The 21439-nt window shown below is 42.6% G+C and overlaps 1 protein-coding gene across 3 annotated transcripts in view; it reads right to left on the bottom strand.

The window, feature by feature from the left end:
- Positions 1 to 13073: 13073 nt before the first annotated feature.
- Positions 13074 to 21439, bottom strand: part of Ntrk3 (neurotrophic receptor tyrosine kinase 3) — a 369825-nt gene continuing 361459 nt past the window's right edge. For all 3 annotated transcript variants that reach the window (XM_032893399.1, XM_032893400.1, XM_032893401.1), the window contains 2 exons: positions 20216 to 20374; positions 13074 to 13439 (listed from right to left, as the gene is read on the bottom strand). In XM_032893399.1, the coding sequence (XP_032749290.1) occupies positions 13254 to 13439; positions 20216 to 20374 (345 nt within the window). In that variant the 3' untranslated portion in view covers positions 13074 to 13253. The remainder of the gene's footprint in view (positions 13440 to 20215; positions 20375 to 21439) is intronic.

Raw genomic sequence — 21439 nt, 5'->3', positions numbered from 1 at the left:
ATTGCCTTATAGACTGTGAACACTATGCATGTTTCTTTAAAAAAAAAGTGATTGTCAATGATCAGTATTCCTTATAGGAGTTTGAAAGTCAAAAGTGCCTAATAAAGAGGGGTTCCTGTCCCAAAGCATTCCCCTCACTAATATCCCACTGTCTTTACCATCTCTGTGCTGAGAAGCCTGGCTGTGATAGTCTGTATTTTTAAGCAGGTCAAAAACATGGCAGAAACAGCTACACCAGGCTTGGGGGAAATTAAAAGCTCTTTGTGAATGTGGAAACATGGCTCATGAATGAAACTTTGTGAGAAAAATTCTGAGAGCTTGTGAGATAACTCAAAGGAAATAAGGTAAAAGTCTTGTGGCCTCTGTTTCTTCATAGCATGGGTTGTTGCCCCTCCCAGGTGTAATAAATGAGAGGAGATTTGCTACAGATTGCACATTGCTGCTTAATTCTGTTATTCAAAGATGTTTCCAAGCATGGGTTGTCCTTATGACTGTATACAGCCTAAACTTATGTGAACCTTGCTCGTGACCTTAACATAAATTGTCTGATGCTCTGAATAAAGTTGGCTGTTAATGTATGTCTACCTCATTCTTAGGCTCTACTCTCTGAGTTTCACATCACCAACTCTTGGACTGTGAACAATTAAATATATAATCACCTCAATTTAAAAATAAAACCTTCCAAGTTGAGGCTCTGTGGGTAGGAAATGGAAAACTCTGCCCTTCCCTATCTGGAAATCAGATGAGGGACGTGATTGCTGTCCCTGGTGCTGAAAACAGCTAACTTAGTCATAGTAGATTACACTTCTGGGATGGGCAAAGCCAAAAACTACCTGTGAAACTAAATCGTCTTTTACAGAGGCTGACATTAGCTGAAATGTCTCAAACTGTATTCCAAATGTCTTTTCTTTAAATATCATTTGAAGCAAAAAAAAAAAAATAGCTCTGAAGCAACCTTAGTACCTGTGAGAAAGAATTAAGGCATTGCCAAAAATCTACATGGGGTAGCTTACTCTAAACTGTCTAAGCTGCCTCATTATTCAGCCCCATTGGCCAAGTTCCTGGCATGAATTAAAGATTCCATTCCTTCAGAAATGAGGCCCACAGGCAGGTAGAACACTAGGGTCTCCAGGTGTTGTGCAACCTTTTTTTGCACTGGTATCAATACCACATATGAGGCTGATTTGATTTCTTATGACTGAAGATTTCAGAAGGAAATATTTGGGGATTATGTCACCTTTTTCTGAAACATGGGCTTTTATTTCCTTTGTAACCCTAATTTTATTGCCATATCCTAAGAAGCTAAGCAGAGCTTTTACTGTGCTTGAGAGAAAGTCCAAATGTTTAAACAATAGCTTTCCACTTCCAGAGCCACATGCCAGTACATGTGTGCACATGCACGGATGCGTGCACACACACATACATGCATGAGCGTGTGCGCACACACACACATACACACACACTCACACACACACGCACGCAAATTAATTTGACAAATCTCTTGTGTCAACCTACCAGGGTCCAAACATATAATCAGGAAGACTTCAGTTACTGTGATACCAGTCTCAGAAAAATAACATGGACCATTCGGGTTACCTTCAACCCCAATAGGCTCCAGAGAATGTTTGCTTTTTAGAAATGAACTATAATCAATCTTAGCAAGCCTTGAAACAAAATATTCCAATGGTCCTCCAATAAACTTTCAGAGAAGGGGATGAAAACAAGCATGAAAGTAAGTTCTTACTGCTCCTGTTAGCAAGTCAGTTCAAACTTTCCATAGTCCGCAATTTCCTTCCCAAATAATACCTCTGAGATCCTTAATTTATCAGAACTGTCTATAGGAAGTCACACTGTGAAGCCGCTTGTTCCAAGCATGCCTTAGAAATGTTTGGATGAGCTCATGTCCTAAAGATTATCAGAGAGAATTAGGAGATGCCACCCTGAGCCAGTTTGCCTTCTGCAACTTCACACCACGATTTACAAGCATATTCCAATTTGGATTCTCATTGCAAAGAAGCTGGGCTGCTTTCTTCCTGGCAGACAACTGCAGGGGAAAAGTCACTCAGATAGAGGCCTAGAACACAGGTGCTGTTTTCCTGCATCAGAAAAACAAACACTGAGCCCAAGGTCAAAAGAAAAAAGAAGCTGTGATCTTCTGAACTTGACTGAAACATTTATGAGTTTCTCGGGATTCTCAGTACTTGGCTTTATTCCGCTTTCTCTCAAGAGTGGTCAAAATCCTGTTAGAGCACACAGACAACATTTTGTCCGACATATCACACCTGATGGCTACTTGGAAATTGAAGGGAAATAACATTTGAAAGACTTCACTTTCCAAGTAGCTTTCATGGCAAAGAACCTAAAACGGTCCTTGGCATCATAAACACCTGGGACATTTTTAGGGACTGTAAATGACTTCACTGCTGTAACCTTGGCAATCTTGCCTCTGGATTTACTGTCTATGGTTTCATTTTCAGCCAGACACGTTCCTCAGCAGGAGTTCCTCTGGAACCAACTCTGTTGTGCTCTGGGGCCATTGAAAATGAGGCCTGACATTTGGTCTGGACAAGGAGAGTTTTCTCCATTTTTGGATTATCCCCATCTTCTTCTTGTGTGGACCACAGTCCCTAGAAAGCTTCATGATCATCAACACTTCCACTGCTAATTCCCTGCAAGATCAGTTTTACCACTCATTTAAAAGGGACCTATCAGGCAGTCTGACTTTGCCAGGCATTATTCTAAAATCTACAGACCATCTTCAAAGTAGCCATTAGTGGTGAACAGTAGAAGCAGAAGCGATGCTCTTTGGCTTCAAGATGTTCAGCATTCCATGCCAGAATATGAAATTTACCAATCATCCCTTCTAAGTGGGAAAAATAATCCCTTTCTCCTGGTACGAATACAAGGTATTTTCCATTACAGTATATGCAGTGGTTATTTAAAGGAGGAAAATGTTAATGACTAACTCTAGAAACCAGACATGGGAGGGGAAAAAGAAAGTGTACCTCAAACACAACACAAGTCAAAATTTCCAATACCATGAGCAGCACTCACTACCCAAGGAGTAGGCTTTTCCTATCACAGGGACTTGGGAACAACATCAAGGGCTGACTCTATCATTCATGTTAATCCCCTGTGAAAGGCAGGAGGCCCTTAGCAGAGTGTTTACAGAGAAAGAGGCTGATGAGAAAAAAATAAAAGCTCACAAGACAGCTACTTGTAGCTCCACTGCTCACCCAGTTTCCACCTCTCTTGCCATGTCCTCAAAGATAGCCATTAAGTAACCCATCAACTATTTCCTAAGGAAATACAAACAAACAAACAAACAAAAACACTTTGGGAAACAAAGCAATCCCCCCAAAGCCCCACTTTTATACTGTCTTAAGAGATACAAGGGAGAAATGACATTTTTAATGTGGTGAGAGTTTTGTTTGTGTCTGTTTATCTGTGTACCACTTCTATGCCTGATGACTGTGAAGATGAGAAGAGGGTGTCAGATCTCCTGGAACTAGAATTACAAATGGTAGTGAGCTTAATTGTGAGTTCTGGGAATCAAACCCAGGTCATCTGGAATTGCAGCCAGTGCTCCTAGTCTCTGAGCATTGCTCATTTGTTTGGTCTTTTTGTTTTTGTTTTTGTTTTAATACGTGGCAGTGTTAGTTTTGAAAGATTTAATTTGACCAGTGTATGTGGCTATTTGTGTCTGTAAGTACCATTGCTGGCATAGCCAAAGCATCTGCTGCTGATATGAAATGATTTGTGGAATAGGAGGTTTGACCTCCTGGCTCCCCAGTTAACCCCTTCTCCATCACCATTCCATGGCATGATCATTGAGTCTATTTTCTAAGATGCAAACCTTTCTAGTACCACTATAATAAAGACCACTTTCACCAACTCTCTGACTTACTCTTTTAACTGTCCCAGAAGTGGGTAAACCTTTGATAACACAGAGATCTCTTAGACCATGAAGAGACATGCCCCTGTTTACAGTAGACTAGGGGGCAGAAAAGGCAAAACTGTACTTTGTCATTTACCAGGATGTTCAGAAGCCAGGAAACAAGGAAGAAATGGGAAGGAAAACATGTTTGAAGGAAGGCTTGCCTTTCATAACTAAGCCAGAAGGATGAGACAATTTCAAAAGACAAGCAGGGGGCCTTATAATAGGCCTGTTGTACCAGAGTCTCCTGTGCAAAAGTAAACTGATGGGTTGCTAATGAGGCACTAATCATTTGGTCCAGGGAGCTGGAAAGAGACTGATGGGTGGCTGGGAGAGCAGTTTATTTCTTTCTGCAGAAACCCAGTCTAAATCACAACATGCTCAGCCTAAAAAGAGGAGTCACCCAGACTTTAATCTCTCTCTCTCTCTCTCTCTCTCTCTCTCTCTCTCTCTCTCTCTCTCTCTCTCTCTCTCTTTTAACAGAATAGAGCCTGGCCTAGGAAAGGTTGGGTAGAGAGCTGGGGGCACATAGGATTTGGAGTTCAGAGGGAGTTGGAAGTGAGAAACTGAACATACTGTAAAAACAGCCCTGGCCCTTTGTAGTAGGAATTCTGCAAATGTGTACTCAGGGAATACCTGCTATGATATACTTTGTCAGTAACTAACCTGAGCAATAGATTAGGACTGAGTGGCTTTTCCATCACTGCTGTTTGAAAAAGAGCACAACCTGCAGCTTGCTTGCCTGCTTTCAGCTAAGTGCTGATGACTTTCAGTTATCTAGCCAAGTGCCCTGTACCCCAGCCTCCTAACTTCCAGCCCACCTCTAGTCTTGTGTCCCAAGGACTTCGCATCACAGTTCAATTAGAACACTGGAATTTTATATCCATGGTTGGGTCAATAATATCCTTACACAAGTTCACATTTATTTTCAAATATATTATTTGTGATGAATCTGCTACCCTTTTTCCCCCAGAAAAATTATTTACAGAAAAAAGAGAAACAGGGCTCAGTCTGGTTTTGTATCTTGAAGAAAGATAGGGAGGAGTCCTACCTTAATATATAAAAAATTGTGAGAAACTTGTTTTTTTTTTCCCTCCGTCATAGAAGCCTCAACTTTGTAAATAACTTATAGTGGATAAAGTCATAGGCTTTGTGCTGCTAATACAAATAATAATGAGACACAGTGAGGAAAGCACATGTGTGGGGCACTAATTTGCACAGACATGCCTTGATCAATGAAAGCAGCACAAATGGGTCACTGTGGTCTATAGGCAATAGAATTACCCAGGAATTTGCATGCGTGTGATTACCTATATGCAAAAATGGATATCATAAATAACCAAAGGACAAATATGATTTCTTCTATATCAGCATGAGGATCTAGAAAGAATACAACTCTGATAATTGCTTTTAAATAAAGTTATCAAGATTGCCCCTGTGTAACTGCTGTTTTACTCAGCCCAGAAATCTATTTTCCTCAGTCAATAAACACAATGTCCTTGACTAAAAACTTTCAATCCTCCTAAAGAAATATCTAAGAATACACAAAGAGATTCCTACTACTTACACCAAACAAGCCAAGATGGAAAAGTAGTCTGAAAGAGAATCAGTTTCAAGAACTATGCAGAGAAATTTGTTCTTCGGACGTGGACAGATCATTCTAAAATCCTGAGGTATGTATTTTTTTAATGTCTGGGATTGCGATGAGTAGCTTTTAAGAGTCTAGAGGTGGCTAGAGCCAAGCTGGAGGTCCCTTTTGATGCATGAGATGAACATGTGTGCTTTTTTTTGATGCTTGCCATCCTGTCTGAAAGGTTTCATCTGCCTATAAGATCTCAGTATGGCAGCTCTTCCTACAAAGAAAGTTGATAAACTAGTGCTTAGAGTACTGGTTCTCAACCTGTGGACTGGCACCCCCTTGAGGATTGAATGACCTTTTTCAGGGGTCACCTAAGACCATCCTGCATATGAGATATTTATAGTATGGTTTATAACAGTAGCAAAATGAGTTATGAAGTAGCAATGAAACAATTTATGGTTGGGGGTTAACACAACATGAGGAACTATATTAAAGTGTCAAAGTATTAGGAAGGTTGAGGACATTTGGCTTAGAGGACTGCTGTATTCTTTATTCCAGTCAGAAGAAGTTGAAGTCAGTGGGGGATGCATTTCTTTAAAGGACTAGAGAAAACACTTGCATAGAGAAGAATTCCTTCTAGCCATCAGACTCCACCCCCCTCATTTGCAGTCATGACCTTGTTGCATCTGTGGTACTCTTGAAACCCTGGAAGACTGGAGGCATGGACCTATGCTGAGTCTTAGCTCCTCTGAAGAGCATTTCACTTTGAGATCTGTTATAAAACTAGTTGTCATCAGTGGAGTGGCTTTCATGCCTTGATTTGCAGTCTCCTCCTCAGGGACAGGGGTGGCAATACAATGACAAACATTGTCACTCTGACCAAGCAGCAAGACTCTATCATGCTCACAGAAAGGTCAAAGCTCTCATTCTGGGTGTCAGACCCCAGCCACAGTGCCTTTGCTCCAGTGGGCTAAAAGTTCATGGACCGTGAGATCGGTAGGTGGAGACAGGAGAGGGAGTTGCAGTGGGTGGGCCATCAAGGGTTTCAGATGGGATTTACAGGGACATGCCACATGCATCTCAATGAGCTGTGCAGTCAAATTTAGTGCACAGAGGTTAATCTAGATGTCAACATTGTCTGACAGCACTGAAATTACTCCAGGGCAGGGATCCTTCAGAAGTCTTAATATAACAGTCAATTCCTCCTGCCTGCAGGAAATGAAAGTTTTCTGCTTTGTGTGCCGAATCATTCAGCACCAATTTTCTCACTGTTTGAAGTCCAAACTGTTTGTGGTCCTGGGATTCACCTTGGATTAAGACTTTCACAGACTTTAAGAAGCCAGATCTTCTGTCCTTTGGAAGCCAAAGAATGTGAGCCAAGGAAAAGGGGGAAATGAAAAATCAGAAAGAAGAAAATCTTTACTGAAATGTACTCCTCTCTTTCAGGTAGCAGAATTCACAGGTATTTGGATCAGGTTTACTCTTCCTCTCCAGAAGTAGATTCAAGGGTAGCAGGTAAGAGTCAGGCAGCTTTTAAACAGAGATGGGTGGGGGACTAATCCCCATGGGGAGGAATTGAGCAGGCCTTACTATTTCAGAGAACATCAACTCACATTTCTTTTTAAAGTATCACTCTCATAAATGCTCCTTAAATGAAATAATAAATACCAGACTTGGATTTGAGCATGTGATTTTTTTTCAGTCCTTTGAGGAGTGCTGTATCCAAAGGATGCTAGACTACACAGCGAGCGTAGCTATGCTTTCATGCTAACTTCATCCCTGCAGAAAAGAATTCTAAATTCCTCACAGCCTTAAAATGAGAAGAGACTGACTCATCTCAGAGATACTAAATGAAAGCAATACCTAAATGCCTGGAAGCTCCTCAGAAGGAGGAGCTCCTTGTCTTCTGTGTTATCTCAATCCACCATCTATTAGCAACTTCTACTTTATAGCCTGTAAATCTAGTGAAAGAGCTGAGCTCAGACTTTGGTGCTCCAATGTATGCCTGGATGAATATGGGACAAAGTTAATAGAATTTACTCTCTTGCCTCTTAAAAAGGAAACTTCGCTTACTGGTTTAAGACACCATTCTTATGGCAACTACCAAATCGGGCTTTGTTTTAAAATTAGATCCTAGCTGCCCACAGGAAGGGCAATGTGAATTTTATGACTCGGAGAGGAAGTCCAAGTACGACACATACTTAAAAACATCATAATGAAACCCATGATGTTATATAATTTAATATTGCTAGCAAGAAAATAAAAAACAAAAGAAAAAGTATTCAAAGTTCTTTTGGGTGGAGCCCACATTTCTGCAGATCTCACAGAAAGGTACCTGTTTGTACATGAGAAACTTGTTGCACACACGTACACACAGAGTGCTTAGAGAGAATGTACCAGACAGACAGAAGCCTTGTTAGAAGCCAAGACACAAGGCTCTGAGTAGGACAGCCCAGGTGCAGAGCAAGATGCCTAATACCTAGTGTATTCACATAAATAGCCAACATGTCCACCACCATCACCAGTACCTATCAGAGAGAGTGGTAGTCAACTAGTATCCTCTCAGATTCTGACGTTCCTGGGAGAGGATTCATCTGCAGTGCTGGTACCTTCAATACCAAATTCCAAACAAAATGTAAGTAGGATGGGTTTCTGCATGGAGTGTTATCAAATACCAGGAATGATGATATTGAGAAGCTCAGATACTATTGTCAATATAATTTAATGTGGAGAGAAGCAGATCATCAAACTTTATGAAATAACAACTTGGGATCTTTCTCAATGTCTCTGAGGCCAGTCTACCTCTACAGTTCTCATCCAGGAGAAAGATAAAGTACCAAAAGATTCCCAAACCACAGCTGACTTGCTGACTCCAGGGAAACTTCTCTGGCACTATGGCCCATCCAATGGATAAAGAAAGTACAGGATATGCATATGACTAGCTGAAAAGGAATGTTTTTTCTGGTGACTCAAGCAATCCCCAAATTGGTACTAAAGCCCATACAAATGTTTTAATAATGATGCCCAAACTTGGAGTTAACCCTCCAGCTCTATTTAGTATTGGCTGAAAGAATTTATTTGGTAAAAAAAGAAAATAGGGTGAGTCTTAAATAAAAATAAAATCATAGTGAGGAACTAGAGATCACAGGATCTGAGCTCAAGCTGACCTTTTGTTATTGTTGTTGTTCTGAGGTAAACACCTTGTGCATTTTAACAAGCTGCTGCCCAACCAAAGTACATACTACACACTACAGAGATACTTGGTGGTAACTCACAGGACTGCTGATATGTGGGTTCATTGACTGATCATCCACAAATATTCTATGTTCCACACTAAGCCAAGTATTGCAAAGATCAAAAATCTCAGGTGAGTGTAAAGATTATACTGTTGCTGTCTGGTTCAGAGAAAGGAAGCAAATATGCCACTCGTCTATTGTTGAACTAAAAGAACTCAGGAAAAGCAAGGACATATACAAATTCTCTTGGTTTCCGACCCAGAGTTCACATTACTATTTACCTTGCATGGGAGGTGGGTGGGACTGTCTCCCTATGGCAGACCAGTTTCTGCCAGTGTGGACTTGTGAAGTGGGGAAGATGGCTAGAAGAGAAGGGGGTGATTTCTCTTGAAAAATACAAATATCAATTTCCTTGTGTGCCTGGATCCTGCACCAGGGTCCCTCAAACACCAGGCACTAATTATGCTTAGTTTTTGTCAACAGCAACTTTTCTTCCTTTCCCTCCCCACTTTTTCATTTCGTCTCTCACTTCTAGCAAACAAGCTTAGAATAAAGAAGTAGATGGGACTCAAATTTAGCCTTTCAAACTGAAGTTGACCCTAGGGATGCACCTCTTCCAACACTCTATATCTTGGATGGGAAAACTGATAATCTAAGAGATGCTGATTTTGCCTAAATCCCATGAATACCCAAGCAGGGTTCTTAGTGGCCTTTCTGATGTATGCAGTGCTTTTCCAGCACAGTTAGCTCACTCTCTGTATTGAAGCTCTTCTGTGGGTATTGGCTTCTGTAGGATTTAGCACCAGAAGTACTACACTAGTGTGTCTCCAGAGATGAACGGCACTGTTCAATTAAATCCCAGAAAAATGGAAGATCTTCATCTCCAATAAAAAAGTGTTCTCTGGGAATAACTTGTGCATGGTCTGCTGAGTGAAGGAGCCCAAACTCCTTTGTGTGTTGACTAGAGAAAGCTTAGTTAACTTGACAACCACTCACAGTTCAGAGATGTAATCAGAAAGGACTGTCAAGTTCATATTCAAAGCAAATAACGAAAAGGGCCCTTGTCCATGACACTCTCTTCTACAATGGACATCCAAGTCACTCGTTGTCAGTTCAGGATGGACCCAGGTGACAGTAACAGGGCACAGAGTTAAACATGGGGTCTCTGGAACATTCAGGAGCATTCGTAGTGGTCTTGTCTTCAAGCTAAGTACTAAGTTAATGTGGCATGCTCTTTGAAGGTATAGATGTGTATATTTACGTAGAAAGCAGGATGGAGCAGTTGGCAGTGCCTCCATGGGCTAATGGGATGTTAATTCTAGACTCGCTGGACCACATTAGATTCTTTAAAAATAAATAAATAAATAAGTAAATAAATAAACCACCAATAACAATTTTCTGGTCTAAAAGAAAGCTGGGGTAGTGAATGAGACAAAATGTTCCCCTACCCTGGCCTAAAGTAGTCTTCAGACACTTTAGACTCTTCACATGCTGTGACAAAGGTAAAGAAGAGGATCAGAGTGACTTACTGGGGCCAATCCCAACCTAAGTACAGTGTGTTCTCAGAGACAACCTCTTTCTGCTCTTTCTGAGGCAAAGGAGGATTTTTCTAGTATTCCAGAGTGATGCTCAGAAAAACGTGATAGGACGACTCGGTGCTGAGAGAAGCTAAGAATTTGGAGCTGGAGTAGGATGAGGGCACAACAAGGGCACCCCTTATTTTGCACATAAGGAAAGCATGACACAGTGAAGAGAATGGCAAGGACTAAGGCATGCCCGCACACCCCCAGAGAACTAGAATACACGTTACTATCCAAAGCCTGTCCTGCATTTCCTTACCACCTCGAACCCTTTCTCCACCTTCTAAGGTTCACATGTAAAATTCACTCTACACAAAGTGGATGAAGGTTGGGTACATTCTGCAACCCTCCTAACTCCACTGCTTTCTCTCTCCTACTATTACACAGGCAGCAACAATGGAGGCTACAGAGAGGCGGTGACCCTGATGCCAATGTGGACGTGCATGGAACTAACAAAGGACACGTGAGCAAGTTCAGTCTTGTTGTTTCTCCTAACTGTTCCATCAGGTCAATAAATGCCTTCTGTTCTCCACTCCTTTCAAGAACATAAAGCCTTAAGAGATTGATCTGGGAAAGGATAGATCTTGCAACATCACTTCTAACTGGAAAACTTGTTCCCCGCAGGCCCCTCTAGTCATTCCCTGCCTGAATGCCTCCCCTCTAGTTATCCAGATTTCCAGATTAAAACCTGAATGGAAACTTCCATCCAGCATTCACATCTCTGTCAGAGACCAAAAGCCTCAGGTAGTGGACCAATTCAAGGGATAAGAGGTGTAATTACCTTAGGATAGCAAAGGGTTCTTTTGAAGGGATCAATCCAAAGAGCTTTCCCCTAATGTCCTCAGGGGCTAGGTCTCTAGTACAGTAAGAAGTTCCACTCTGAAATCTCAGTTAACCCAGCTCCCTCCCCAGTCCAGCTGAGCAGCCTGCTGATCCCTGAATCCCAACCATGGCTACAATCTGAGCACAGCTCTTTTTCTAGTTGAATAAAAACATGTGTTGGTCTTTAAAAAAATAAAGCAAAACCACAACCACATAATCCAGTTCGAAACCCGCCACAGAGTGGCCCATACTTCAGCTGCTTTCACTGGCCAGGGTACCCAGGCTGTAGACTTCCCGCAGCTGCCAAGGAGAAGGGTAGTCGGTGGCTCCTGGGAGCTTCAGATAAGAAAATGTCAGTCAGTTAGGTAGCTCTGTGCTTGGGATGAGGTGGAGAGACAGGTAACCTAGGGAGAGTGTATCTCCTCTTCCCCAGCAGACCGGTCTGTGCAGCCAGGCTCTTAGCTCCCTGGGGCGATTCATTGTTGTGTAGGGGAGCTGTCCAGAGAGCTCACTTCTGCCGTCGTACGGCGCACAGTGGGGAAGGCAGTGATTCCCCTGGTGCTGGGACCAAACGAGGGGACCGGCCCCAGCCCAGATGCTTCCATTTTCACTCATGGTCAGAGCTTGGTCCTCATTAAGATGCCAAGTCTGCGGCACAGGCCACTTGTTGGACATCTTCCAGAGAAGCTGCAGCCCCTCCCCCGACACCCAGCCCACAAAGCGATTTCTCAGTCTCTGCCTTTTCACAACAGCTCAAAGGCAGATGCATCAATCCTTCCAAGGGCTGAAAACGTGAGGAGAATGTCAAGGGCTCTCAGCACAGGTGCCAAGTAGATTCTTCGCTGCTGGCTTTTGCCAATGCCAGTGCCTGACTCCTTGAAACACACATGCCTCGGGCTCTCACCTGGATTCCTTCCCTGGCAGTGAGGTTTACCCAGGACTTGATAGAACCTCCGGATGTGGGGGAAGCAAGATAAGAAATACAACCCAAGGGGATGCCTAATTAGGACCTATGAGGAACTAAGTCTCTTGCTACTAGAGCCCTGAAGCCTGCTGCGTCCACATTAGTGGACGACAGCAGAGAATGTGGATACTAGACCTCCAAGCTCCCGAGGGGCCTGCAAACAAAAGGACAGGCCAAGAGTCCTCCCAGTGATAGGAAGATGAGTGGCAGTGCCTTGATAGAATTCAGACGTCAGCTGTACTTACTTCCTCTGTTCTTTAATCCACCAAATCCAGGTCTTCAAGGTCAGAGGATGAAACCATTCAAACCTAGTAAGGATCTTGAGCGGAAGGGTGGGGCTAGCTCTCCCCAGAGTCCCCTGCCCTTTCTTGTTTGGTGGTTACCCGACCATGGATGGCTTTGTGTGGTCTGGTGTTGGTATTTGTTCAGTATTTACCCGTAGGTGTCATCATTGATTTCCAAAAGCATCAGGCCGATATGCTTTATAGAATGGACAAATTAGAAAATTGTCCCGAAGAGGGGGAAAAGGGGAAGAGAGCGGAGGCAAAGGTAAAGGCAGACCAGAAATGTTTCTGAAGGGCCTGGACTCCGGAATTGTTTCCTTGCCAGACACCGTCAGTGGGTCACGCTTGCGCACTGAAGATCGTGCGCCAACCTGCCTCCTCCTAGCCTTTCTCTCTCTGCTGGGTCAAGACAAGATCTCCAAAAAGCCAGACCTAAAAAAAACATGGGCCACAGCTTAAGTCAAGGGAATTTCAGTTGTGTTAATAATAATAATAATAATATTTAATTTTTTCTCAGTTATTAATGTCTTACGGTTTTCTGTATCAGCAGCTTCTCTGTATTAGAGAAGGTAATTCTCTGTAGATATAGATAGATAGATAGTTATATATATAAATATATATGTCGAACTGCCTTACAGGGTTTCTTTCTTTTGTTTTTGTTTTTTTTTTTCGTTTTGTTTTGTTTTGTTTTGTTTAAATTCAGTGTTGTATGTGTAGCAGGCACTTGAGTTTATATGAAGATGTTCGTTTCCGTCAAAGATGGAAGAAAGGAGTTGAGATGAGGAAAAAAGAAGAGATGAGGCAGGGAGAGAGGAGGCAACAGAGTACAAACGCTTGGCCACCAGTCACCACTAGCCAAGAATGTCCAGGTAGATTGGGGTGGCCTTCCCCAAAGCATGGAGGATTTTGTAGATCTCCTTAATATTCAGCCGCTGTTGCGGTTCCCTCTGCCAGCACCCCAGCATGACATCATATACTTCTTTTGGGCAGACTCGGGGTCTCTCCAAGACACGGCCTTGGGTGATGCATTCAATGACCTGAAAGAGCAGGAATAAATAAAAAGTTAATCTAGAAGTGTATTCAAAGCCCATCCTTGGCCCTGGGACTCCTGCCTGGCCAACTATGTGAGCTTTACTCATCAGAGCGGCTTCAGCCCAGAGCCACACACACAGGCAGAACTCTGGTTAGAGAACAGCCTTGGTTTTCTTCTCTGCCCAAGCAGAGGGTGAGAAGGCGATGAGCAGGGCTGGTGGATCTCACTCACTGCTGCTCTTCGTGCTGAACCTGCTGGGCCACAGCACATGGAGCCTGAATCTCCACAGCCACCCTTCCCATTTGCTTCCAAGTTCCGTAGTCCTGGTTGCCACGTGGACTGCCTGAGGGACCGTCCTCTCTCACCTGGCTGTAGAGATTGGGTCCTGACCACCATCCCTCCGCCTCATAGCCTGTGTGATTTTGAAAAGTTCATAGCTGTCTCCTGTTAATTCCTATTTACTTTTCATTTAATTGCGAATGTATGTGTTATGCATGTGTTTTTGTGTGCATTCTCATGTGTGGGTAGATGGGCATGGATGTGTATATACACGGGTGTAGAAGCCATTGTGTATCTTCCTTGCTTGAGTTCCCGACTTTATTGAGGCAGAATCTCTCTTTAAACCTGGAACTCACTCACTTCAGCTCCTTCTCTAGTCAGCTTTCCCTGCCTTCCCAGGGTTGAGATTTCAGGCAGCTGCCCTGCCTGCTCAGGGCCGGATGGGTGGGTTCTGTGGATCAGAACTCCAGTCCCCCTGCTGTTAAAGCTGATCCATCCCTTAGCCACTGGTTTCTATTTATAGCAAGTTCTTCTTCTAGCCACAGCCTCTGTACAAACCATCCTACTTGCCCCTGGGCATAGGACCCTTTCCTAAGCAAAGTCGACCTTCCTTTTGGCAGTAAATTGTCTGTCTTGTTTACTTTCGGATTTTTTCTAGTATTATATTGATTTACATTTTAAACATTATTTTTGAGATTATACTATAATTACTACATTTCTCCCCTCCCTCTGCTCCCTCCTAAACTCCCAAATATCCCTCTCCAAATCTTATTCAAATTCATGGTTTCTTCTTTCATTAATTGTTATATATGCATATATTATATATCTCTAAATATAACCTGCTCAGTTCATATAGTACTTGAATGTAGGGTCACTGGCAACCAGTCTGTGGTCTTCCCTGGGAAAGAACACCTTTTCTGCTCCCAGCTTTCCTCCGTTGTTCATAGCTCTCTGTGGGTTGTTAGAGTCACCACTGCCTGGATGGCCAGGGCAAGTCAGTTACCCTCAGGGGTTATCACCATCCTGGTCTGTAAGACTGGAATCAGGAGTTCCAGGAGGACCAACTGCAGTAATAAAAAGGTCGCTGTTACTACAATGATGGCTGCATGGTGCAGGGGCCCCACGCATGTCCTTTGCAGTTCAATATCAATTCCTCAAAGATGTTTCCTTTGAAATGCTAGAAACTGAACCTGGGACCTCAAAGAAGGTGATTTTTGTACTACTTATCTGTACCGCATTTAAAAACAATTATTTACTTCCCCACTGGTGTGTATGCATCCCACACAGTATTAGGTTACATAAGGACATTTTAATACAAGTGTAATGTACTTTGGATGTATCCCCACTGTGCCACCCTATTTCTCCCACCTTTTCCTTAATTTTAACACTAGACTTTATTTTTCTAATTAGCAAATGCAGTATTAGGCTTCATTCTAGCATTTTGGTTTTATTTGATTTTTCTTATTTTCTCCCTCTTCTTTCCTTCCCTCCAGTCCCACTTTGTTCACCTCCACCACCACCACACCATCCCTTCTCTCACATCTCAGTACCCTATAGTCCTTCCCTAAGATTTCTCCAATGCCTCCTTTTCTCTTCCCACCACCCTGCTTTTATTTCATAACTGAATCCCACACTGACTCTCATGTGCACACGTACTTAGAGACATTGTAGGCTCTGCTTGAAATAAGCATGGAGGTTTCTCAAGAAGTTAAAAGGTGATGCTACCTCATGGCCCAGATGTACTGCTAAGTGCAGGCATATACCTAAAGGACTTACATTCTACCGCAGAGATATTAGAACACCCATGGTTATGGCTACTACATTCACAATAGCAAGGAAATAAATTCTGTTTTTAAAAGCATCTTGGGCTCTTGCTCTTGCTCTCTTACTCCATTGTCCCTTCTCTCCCCATTCTCTCCACGTGCTCATGGCCGGCCTCTACTCTACTCCTCTACTTCTCTTTCTCTGCCCTACTACTCTCTTAACTTCCCTCCCCATGCTCTGAATAAACTCTATTCTATACTATTTTTAAAAAAGCATCTTGGATTAAAGAAAAATTGAGAGAATTTATATATGGTTCCCATTATGACCTGCCATTTGCCTACTATTGGCACATTGTATATTATATTTGGTTAATACATTAGCCAAATGCAATGGTTTATCCACATTTCTTTAGCTTTTAACCTCCCATCCTGTGCAAGATGCCATCCAGGACACTAAATTCTATCAACTCATAATGTTAACCTAGGCTCTGCTAGAGTACCAAGCAGAAAGAAACTGATGTATGCACATTTTCTCAAACTTCATTTAGTTTTCCAATTTGTTTTAACTTCTCTCTAACTTTACCACTCTGTTATTTTAAACAGGTTACCACAAACTTCAGTTTCCACACGTGAAGACTGTGATGATTAGAAGAGCAATGTTTTGTGTAATCTGGTATTTGAGCAAATGCTTTGCTTCTCTTCCCTCTTAGCATGTATTTTATGGGGTAAGAACCCCCTCTCTTCCTCTCTTCTTAGCATCTTCTTCTCCCTCACCCCTTCTATCTCAACAGCCTGCAGAACAGTGCTTTCTCCTGGGCATCTCAGATTACTCTGATCTGGACACCTTCTCTGTGCCAGTCCTCTTCTGTTCACACTTGCCATGTAGTCTGCGATGGCACACTGGGGTCATTTCATTGCCAATGTGATAAGTCTCCAGGTGCTTGTGTTTACCATTTGGTCTCAGAACTCTCTCCATTGTCACCCCTATTTCTTCCACATTCAGGCAGAATGATTCATTTCGAACTGTCATAGCTTCTGCCTATGCTTAGATCAAAGGCATCCAGTACCATCTTCTCTATAGCAGAAGAGTCCAGACCATAAGCTTTCACTGCTAAGTCCATCATCAGTTACTACCAATACTTAGCTGCTGCTATGGGTAGGGCAAGGGGCATGGTTGACAGAAGAAAGCTAGTCTTTAAGGGCAGGGCTCTGCAACACCATCTTAGAAGAGGACACAAGCACCCCATTAGCTGCTCTAGCAAGCTTTCATATCCATGAAAAGATTCCTAGGTCCTCTGCCTATATACTATGGCTGAGTAACCTGGTGTTCTTGTGAGATTCCTATCAGTGGGATTGTCCCAGACTCTTGTCTACCTGTGGGTCTCTGTTCCTCCTACTGGTCTGCCTTGTCCAGCCTCAATGTGATGCTATGTGCCTGGTGGTATTGTAGCATGTTATGCTGTGTTTGGTTGATGTCCTTGGGAGGACTGCTCTTTTCTGAAGGGAGGTAGGGATGGAGGTCTGTGGGAGGGGAAGGTAGGGGAGGGAAAATGGCAGATGGTATATAATATAAGATAGAAGAGTTTAAAAAAGATTATGCTAACAACAGCAACACACCCATTGATGGTACTTTCTTTCTTTGGCTACCAAATACCATGGAGATTGTGTACAGATGCATGCATGTCTGTATTTGCATACATATAAGTTCACATACATGCAAATGTATGTGTGCCATCCCTCAGGAAAATAGCACCAACTTAAATAAAACCCACAATAACAATAGCTTCTACATACACTCTTTCCTTCTTCTTCTTCAAGTCCACTAAAATATTTGTGGGAAATGAGTTCAGGTCCCATTAAGTACCTGCATAGTAAGACATCACTATATAAAGAAATGCCTTGTCAAATGGATGGAACTAGAAAACATCATCCTGAGTGAAGTACCTCAGATCCAGAAAGACATGCGTGAACTCACTTATAAGTGGATATTATCTATAAAGTATAGGACAACCATGTTACAATCCACAGACACAAAGAAGGTAAGAAATAAGGAGGCCCCAGAGGAAGATGCTGACCCTCTCTCTGAAAGAGAAATTTATCGACATTGGAGATGGATAGAGAGAGGAAAGTAGATGGGAGAGGGGGTAGGAAGGAGGATCAGGGGTGGGAATCAGTTATGGGTAGAGCAGAAATGGTGATGAAAGGGAGAGAGAAGGGAAATCAGTGGTGGTTGGGGAGCATCTCAGGGGTAAGTCAGAGACCTAGGATGGGGAGGCTTTTGGGAGGATATGGGGGTGATTGATGCTAGTTGAGTTTCCCAGCTATAGAGAATATGGAACCTGAAGTGGTTAGTTCCTTCAGCTATGCACACTTCCAGTGGAGAGAAGGGGACACCAACCTACCACAAAACCTTTGACCCAAAATTTGTCCTTCCTACAAGATACACAGGGATACAGATGGAAGAGAGGTTGAAGGAATGGCCAACTAATGACTGGGCCAACTTGAGACCCATCTCACTAGAGAGAGCTAACCTCTGACACTATCAATGATGCTCTGCCATGCATACAGACATGAGCTGGGTGCAACTGTCATCTGAGTGGCTTTATCCAGCAGCTGATGGAAAGAGATACAGTGACCCACAGTTAGGCAGAGCTCAGGGAATCTTGTGGAATTAAGAGAACTAGAGGGGTCAAGGACACCACAAGAAGACCTCCAGAGCCAACTAACCTGGGCCCATTGGCTTTCACTGAAGCTGAACCACCAACCAAGGAGGATGCACAGACTAGACCTAGGCCGCCTACACATATGTAGCAGATATACAGCTTGGTCTTCATCGGGATCCCCTAGCAATTTGAGTGGGGTCTGTCTCTGACTCAGACTCTGTTGCCTACCTTCAGATCCTTTTCCCCTATCTGGGTTTCCTTGTCTGGCCTCAGTGGGAGAGGTTGTGCTTAGTCCTGATGAAACTTGATACATGGGTGGGTATTTCCTTCTCTGAGGAAAAGGGGAGTGGCATGAGGATGGAGGTGGGGCAGTGTGGCTGAGAGAAGAGGGGGAAAAGGGGTGATTGGGATGTAGCATGAATAAATAAATTAATTAATGAAAAAAATGATGCCTTGTTTTGTTTTAAGGTAGCATCTCACGTGATCTTATCTGTTCTTTAACCACAAATAGCAAAGGATGACCATGGTCTTCTGATCAATCCTACTACCTCTGTCTCCTGTGTGCAGGGATTATATGCCTGTGTCGTCATACCTGATTCCTGTGGTGCAGGAGATCAAGCTCAGAGTGCATGTTAGGTAAGTGCTCGACCAATTGAGTCACATCTACCACTTCAAGTTTGGGATTTTGAAAGTCACCTCAATAGTCAAGACATAGAAGAAAGGAAATGAATGTCGCTTCTAAGTAGAAGATACTTTCTTGAGTGTTAAAATGAAATCTCAGTACAAAGAAGACTTAGTGTTTGTGATTTCCAAGAAAACAGAAGAGTATAAAAAGAGCTAGAATTTTTCTGTAAGTCAGCTGCTGTAGAAGCTCCACTTATATGTCTATGGACTGTGCTGGCCACATCCCAAGCTGTCTCCTCGTTTAGTTCTCTAAGATACCCAGTCTCTACCAAGATGCCACAGCAATCTCCTTTCTTTTTCCCAAATCCAAGAGAGATTTTGTGAAAATTACTAAGTGACTGTACCAAAGCTGCTTAAAAAGGTGCCTAGTGCTAAACATTATTTTCTGACCTACCATGTTAACTTAGCTTGAAGGGGCTTGAGACCCCATATGAACAACAATGCCAACCAACCAGAGCTTCCAGGGACTAAGCCACTACCCAAAGACTATACATGGACTGACCCTGGGCTCCAACCTCATAGGTAGCAATGAATATCCTAGTAAGAGCACCAGTGGAAGGGAAGCCCTTGGTCCTGCCAAGAAGACCCCCAGTGAATGTGATTGTTGGGGGAGAGCGGTAATGGGGGAGGATGGGAGGGAACAACCATATAGAAGGGGGGTGGAGGAGTTAGGTGGATGTTGGCCGAAACCGAGAAAGGGAATAACAATCGAAATGTAAATAAGAAATATATAGGTTAATACAGATTAAATAAATAAATAAATACATGGAAAAAAACGGAGGACTGTCATACGGTATATACTATAAAAAATAAAGATGAAGAAAATAAAAAGGATATCAGTGAAACTAAAAAAAATCATGAAAAGATAATAAGTATTCAGTGTTGTACTGTTGTTGGTTTATTTTATTCTTGGACACTTACACACAACTGATAATCATATATATATTTGGCCCTTTCAGTAAATTCAGGATTCCATACTTCCCTGTACCTGAGGTAGCTCAAGCCTTTGGGAACTTCCTTCTGTAGATACACTAAGCAGTAAGTGTTTCCACAAGATGGCACAATTGAAAAACTCCCAGTTTTTCTTTGTTTTCTTTTTCTCTCTGAGTGAAACATTTGTGGGGTTTTTATATGTAGCAGAACAAACAGAATCCTGACTGTCGTCTCAATTTAGATATCTGATTTCATACTCTTTTGACAGCTATATTCCATTTTCTATAGTTACAATTTTTCCTTCACTTGGAAGTTTTCCCCTCCTGATTGTGCTTGCATTTACTCTGCTATCTTGACAGCCCACCTATTGCTACACTATATGCAATCCATGTTCTGGGCTATCTGTCATCAGCCTTCCCCCATACCCCCAAACATATCCTGACCCGTCCCTTTGTTACCTCTGTGTTAGAGAGCTGGAACCATGGTTGCTTCCCATAGGTAAAGATCTCCCAAAGAATAACCCCAAAGCTCCACACATCACTCTCCGTGGTAAACTTCCGGTACATGATGCTTTCAGGTGGCATCCAGCGGATGGGGAGCATGGTGTGTCCTCCCACCTAAAAAGAGGAATGACAGTGGAAGAAAGAGTTACCAGATGGTCAGAATCAATCAGAAGTCTATCCCCTTCTTATATAAACGTACCCTCCATGCATTGGATCCCAACATGGCCATGCTCTAGGAAACCTGAATTCATAGGCAAATGGGGATGCTAACATCAATGAATACCCCAAAAGCAACTATAAATCAGACCCAAGGACAGAGGGAGACTTCTTAACACAGAGCGTGAAAACTCAAAGATGATCTGAGAGAGTGAGAGAGAAGGATTAAGAATCTGGCACTAAAATATAATCTTAGAATCTTCCTTTAAGAAATCTCCAGGAGGAAGCCAGGAGAACCATGATGAGTTCCTCCAACCATCAGAGTGGCCACAAACACTGTTAGACCTTTTGACAAAGGTGGCCAAGGTACAACTATACATTACAGACATCTAATCTCTAGATTATTACTTTCAGCTCCCACTTAAATTTCTCATCACAATTTGGGATCTGTGCCTCATGTGAACAGGATGGAGACTTCCAGAAGCTCCTAAGCCCATGCATTAATAAGAAATTGTGTGGGGTAACAAAAATAACCCTTCAAAATGCTTAGTATGATACATTATGAAAGATACAGTCTTTACAATGAGCCTAACAAGACACTTAGTGGGTTCACTCCTGAGATGCAAGGGGAAAAGAAAGTGACTGAGAAGAGACATTTGAGATATGACTGAGGGGAAAGCTCTCCATAAATATTCACTATCCAGTAGGTTAGAGATATTAGCACACACAAAAGCAAGTTCACAGCATCTTTCAAATTTCAGGAATGAACCGCATCATTACCAAGCAAAATGCCAGAAGTTAGACCTTTCAGTTAAGAAGTGAAATCTGTTCCAAAAGTGCTTGCTGTTGGCTTGAAATGAAGAGTTCTGTGTCTATGTCTCCCAGTAACACAAACATCTTTCACTGATGGACCAGTTGGAGGAACATCAGCAATGAGCACTGGAAAGCAGGTAGCTAAAGAGATGAAAACCTCACACCTAAAAGGGTAGATTGTGTGTGTGTGTCATCTAATGGAAACATCTT

The sequence above is a fragment of the Rattus rattus genome, chromosome 2 (assembly GCF_011064425.1).
Source record: "Rattus rattus isolate New Zealand chromosome 2, Rrattus_CSIRO_v1, whole genome shotgun sequence".
Classification (NCBI taxonomy): Eukaryota; Metazoa; Chordata; class Mammalia; order Rodentia; family Muridae; genus Rattus; species Rattus rattus.
Note: the sequence above shows the minus strand (reverse complement) of the source record. Positions and strands in the feature narration are given on the sequence as shown.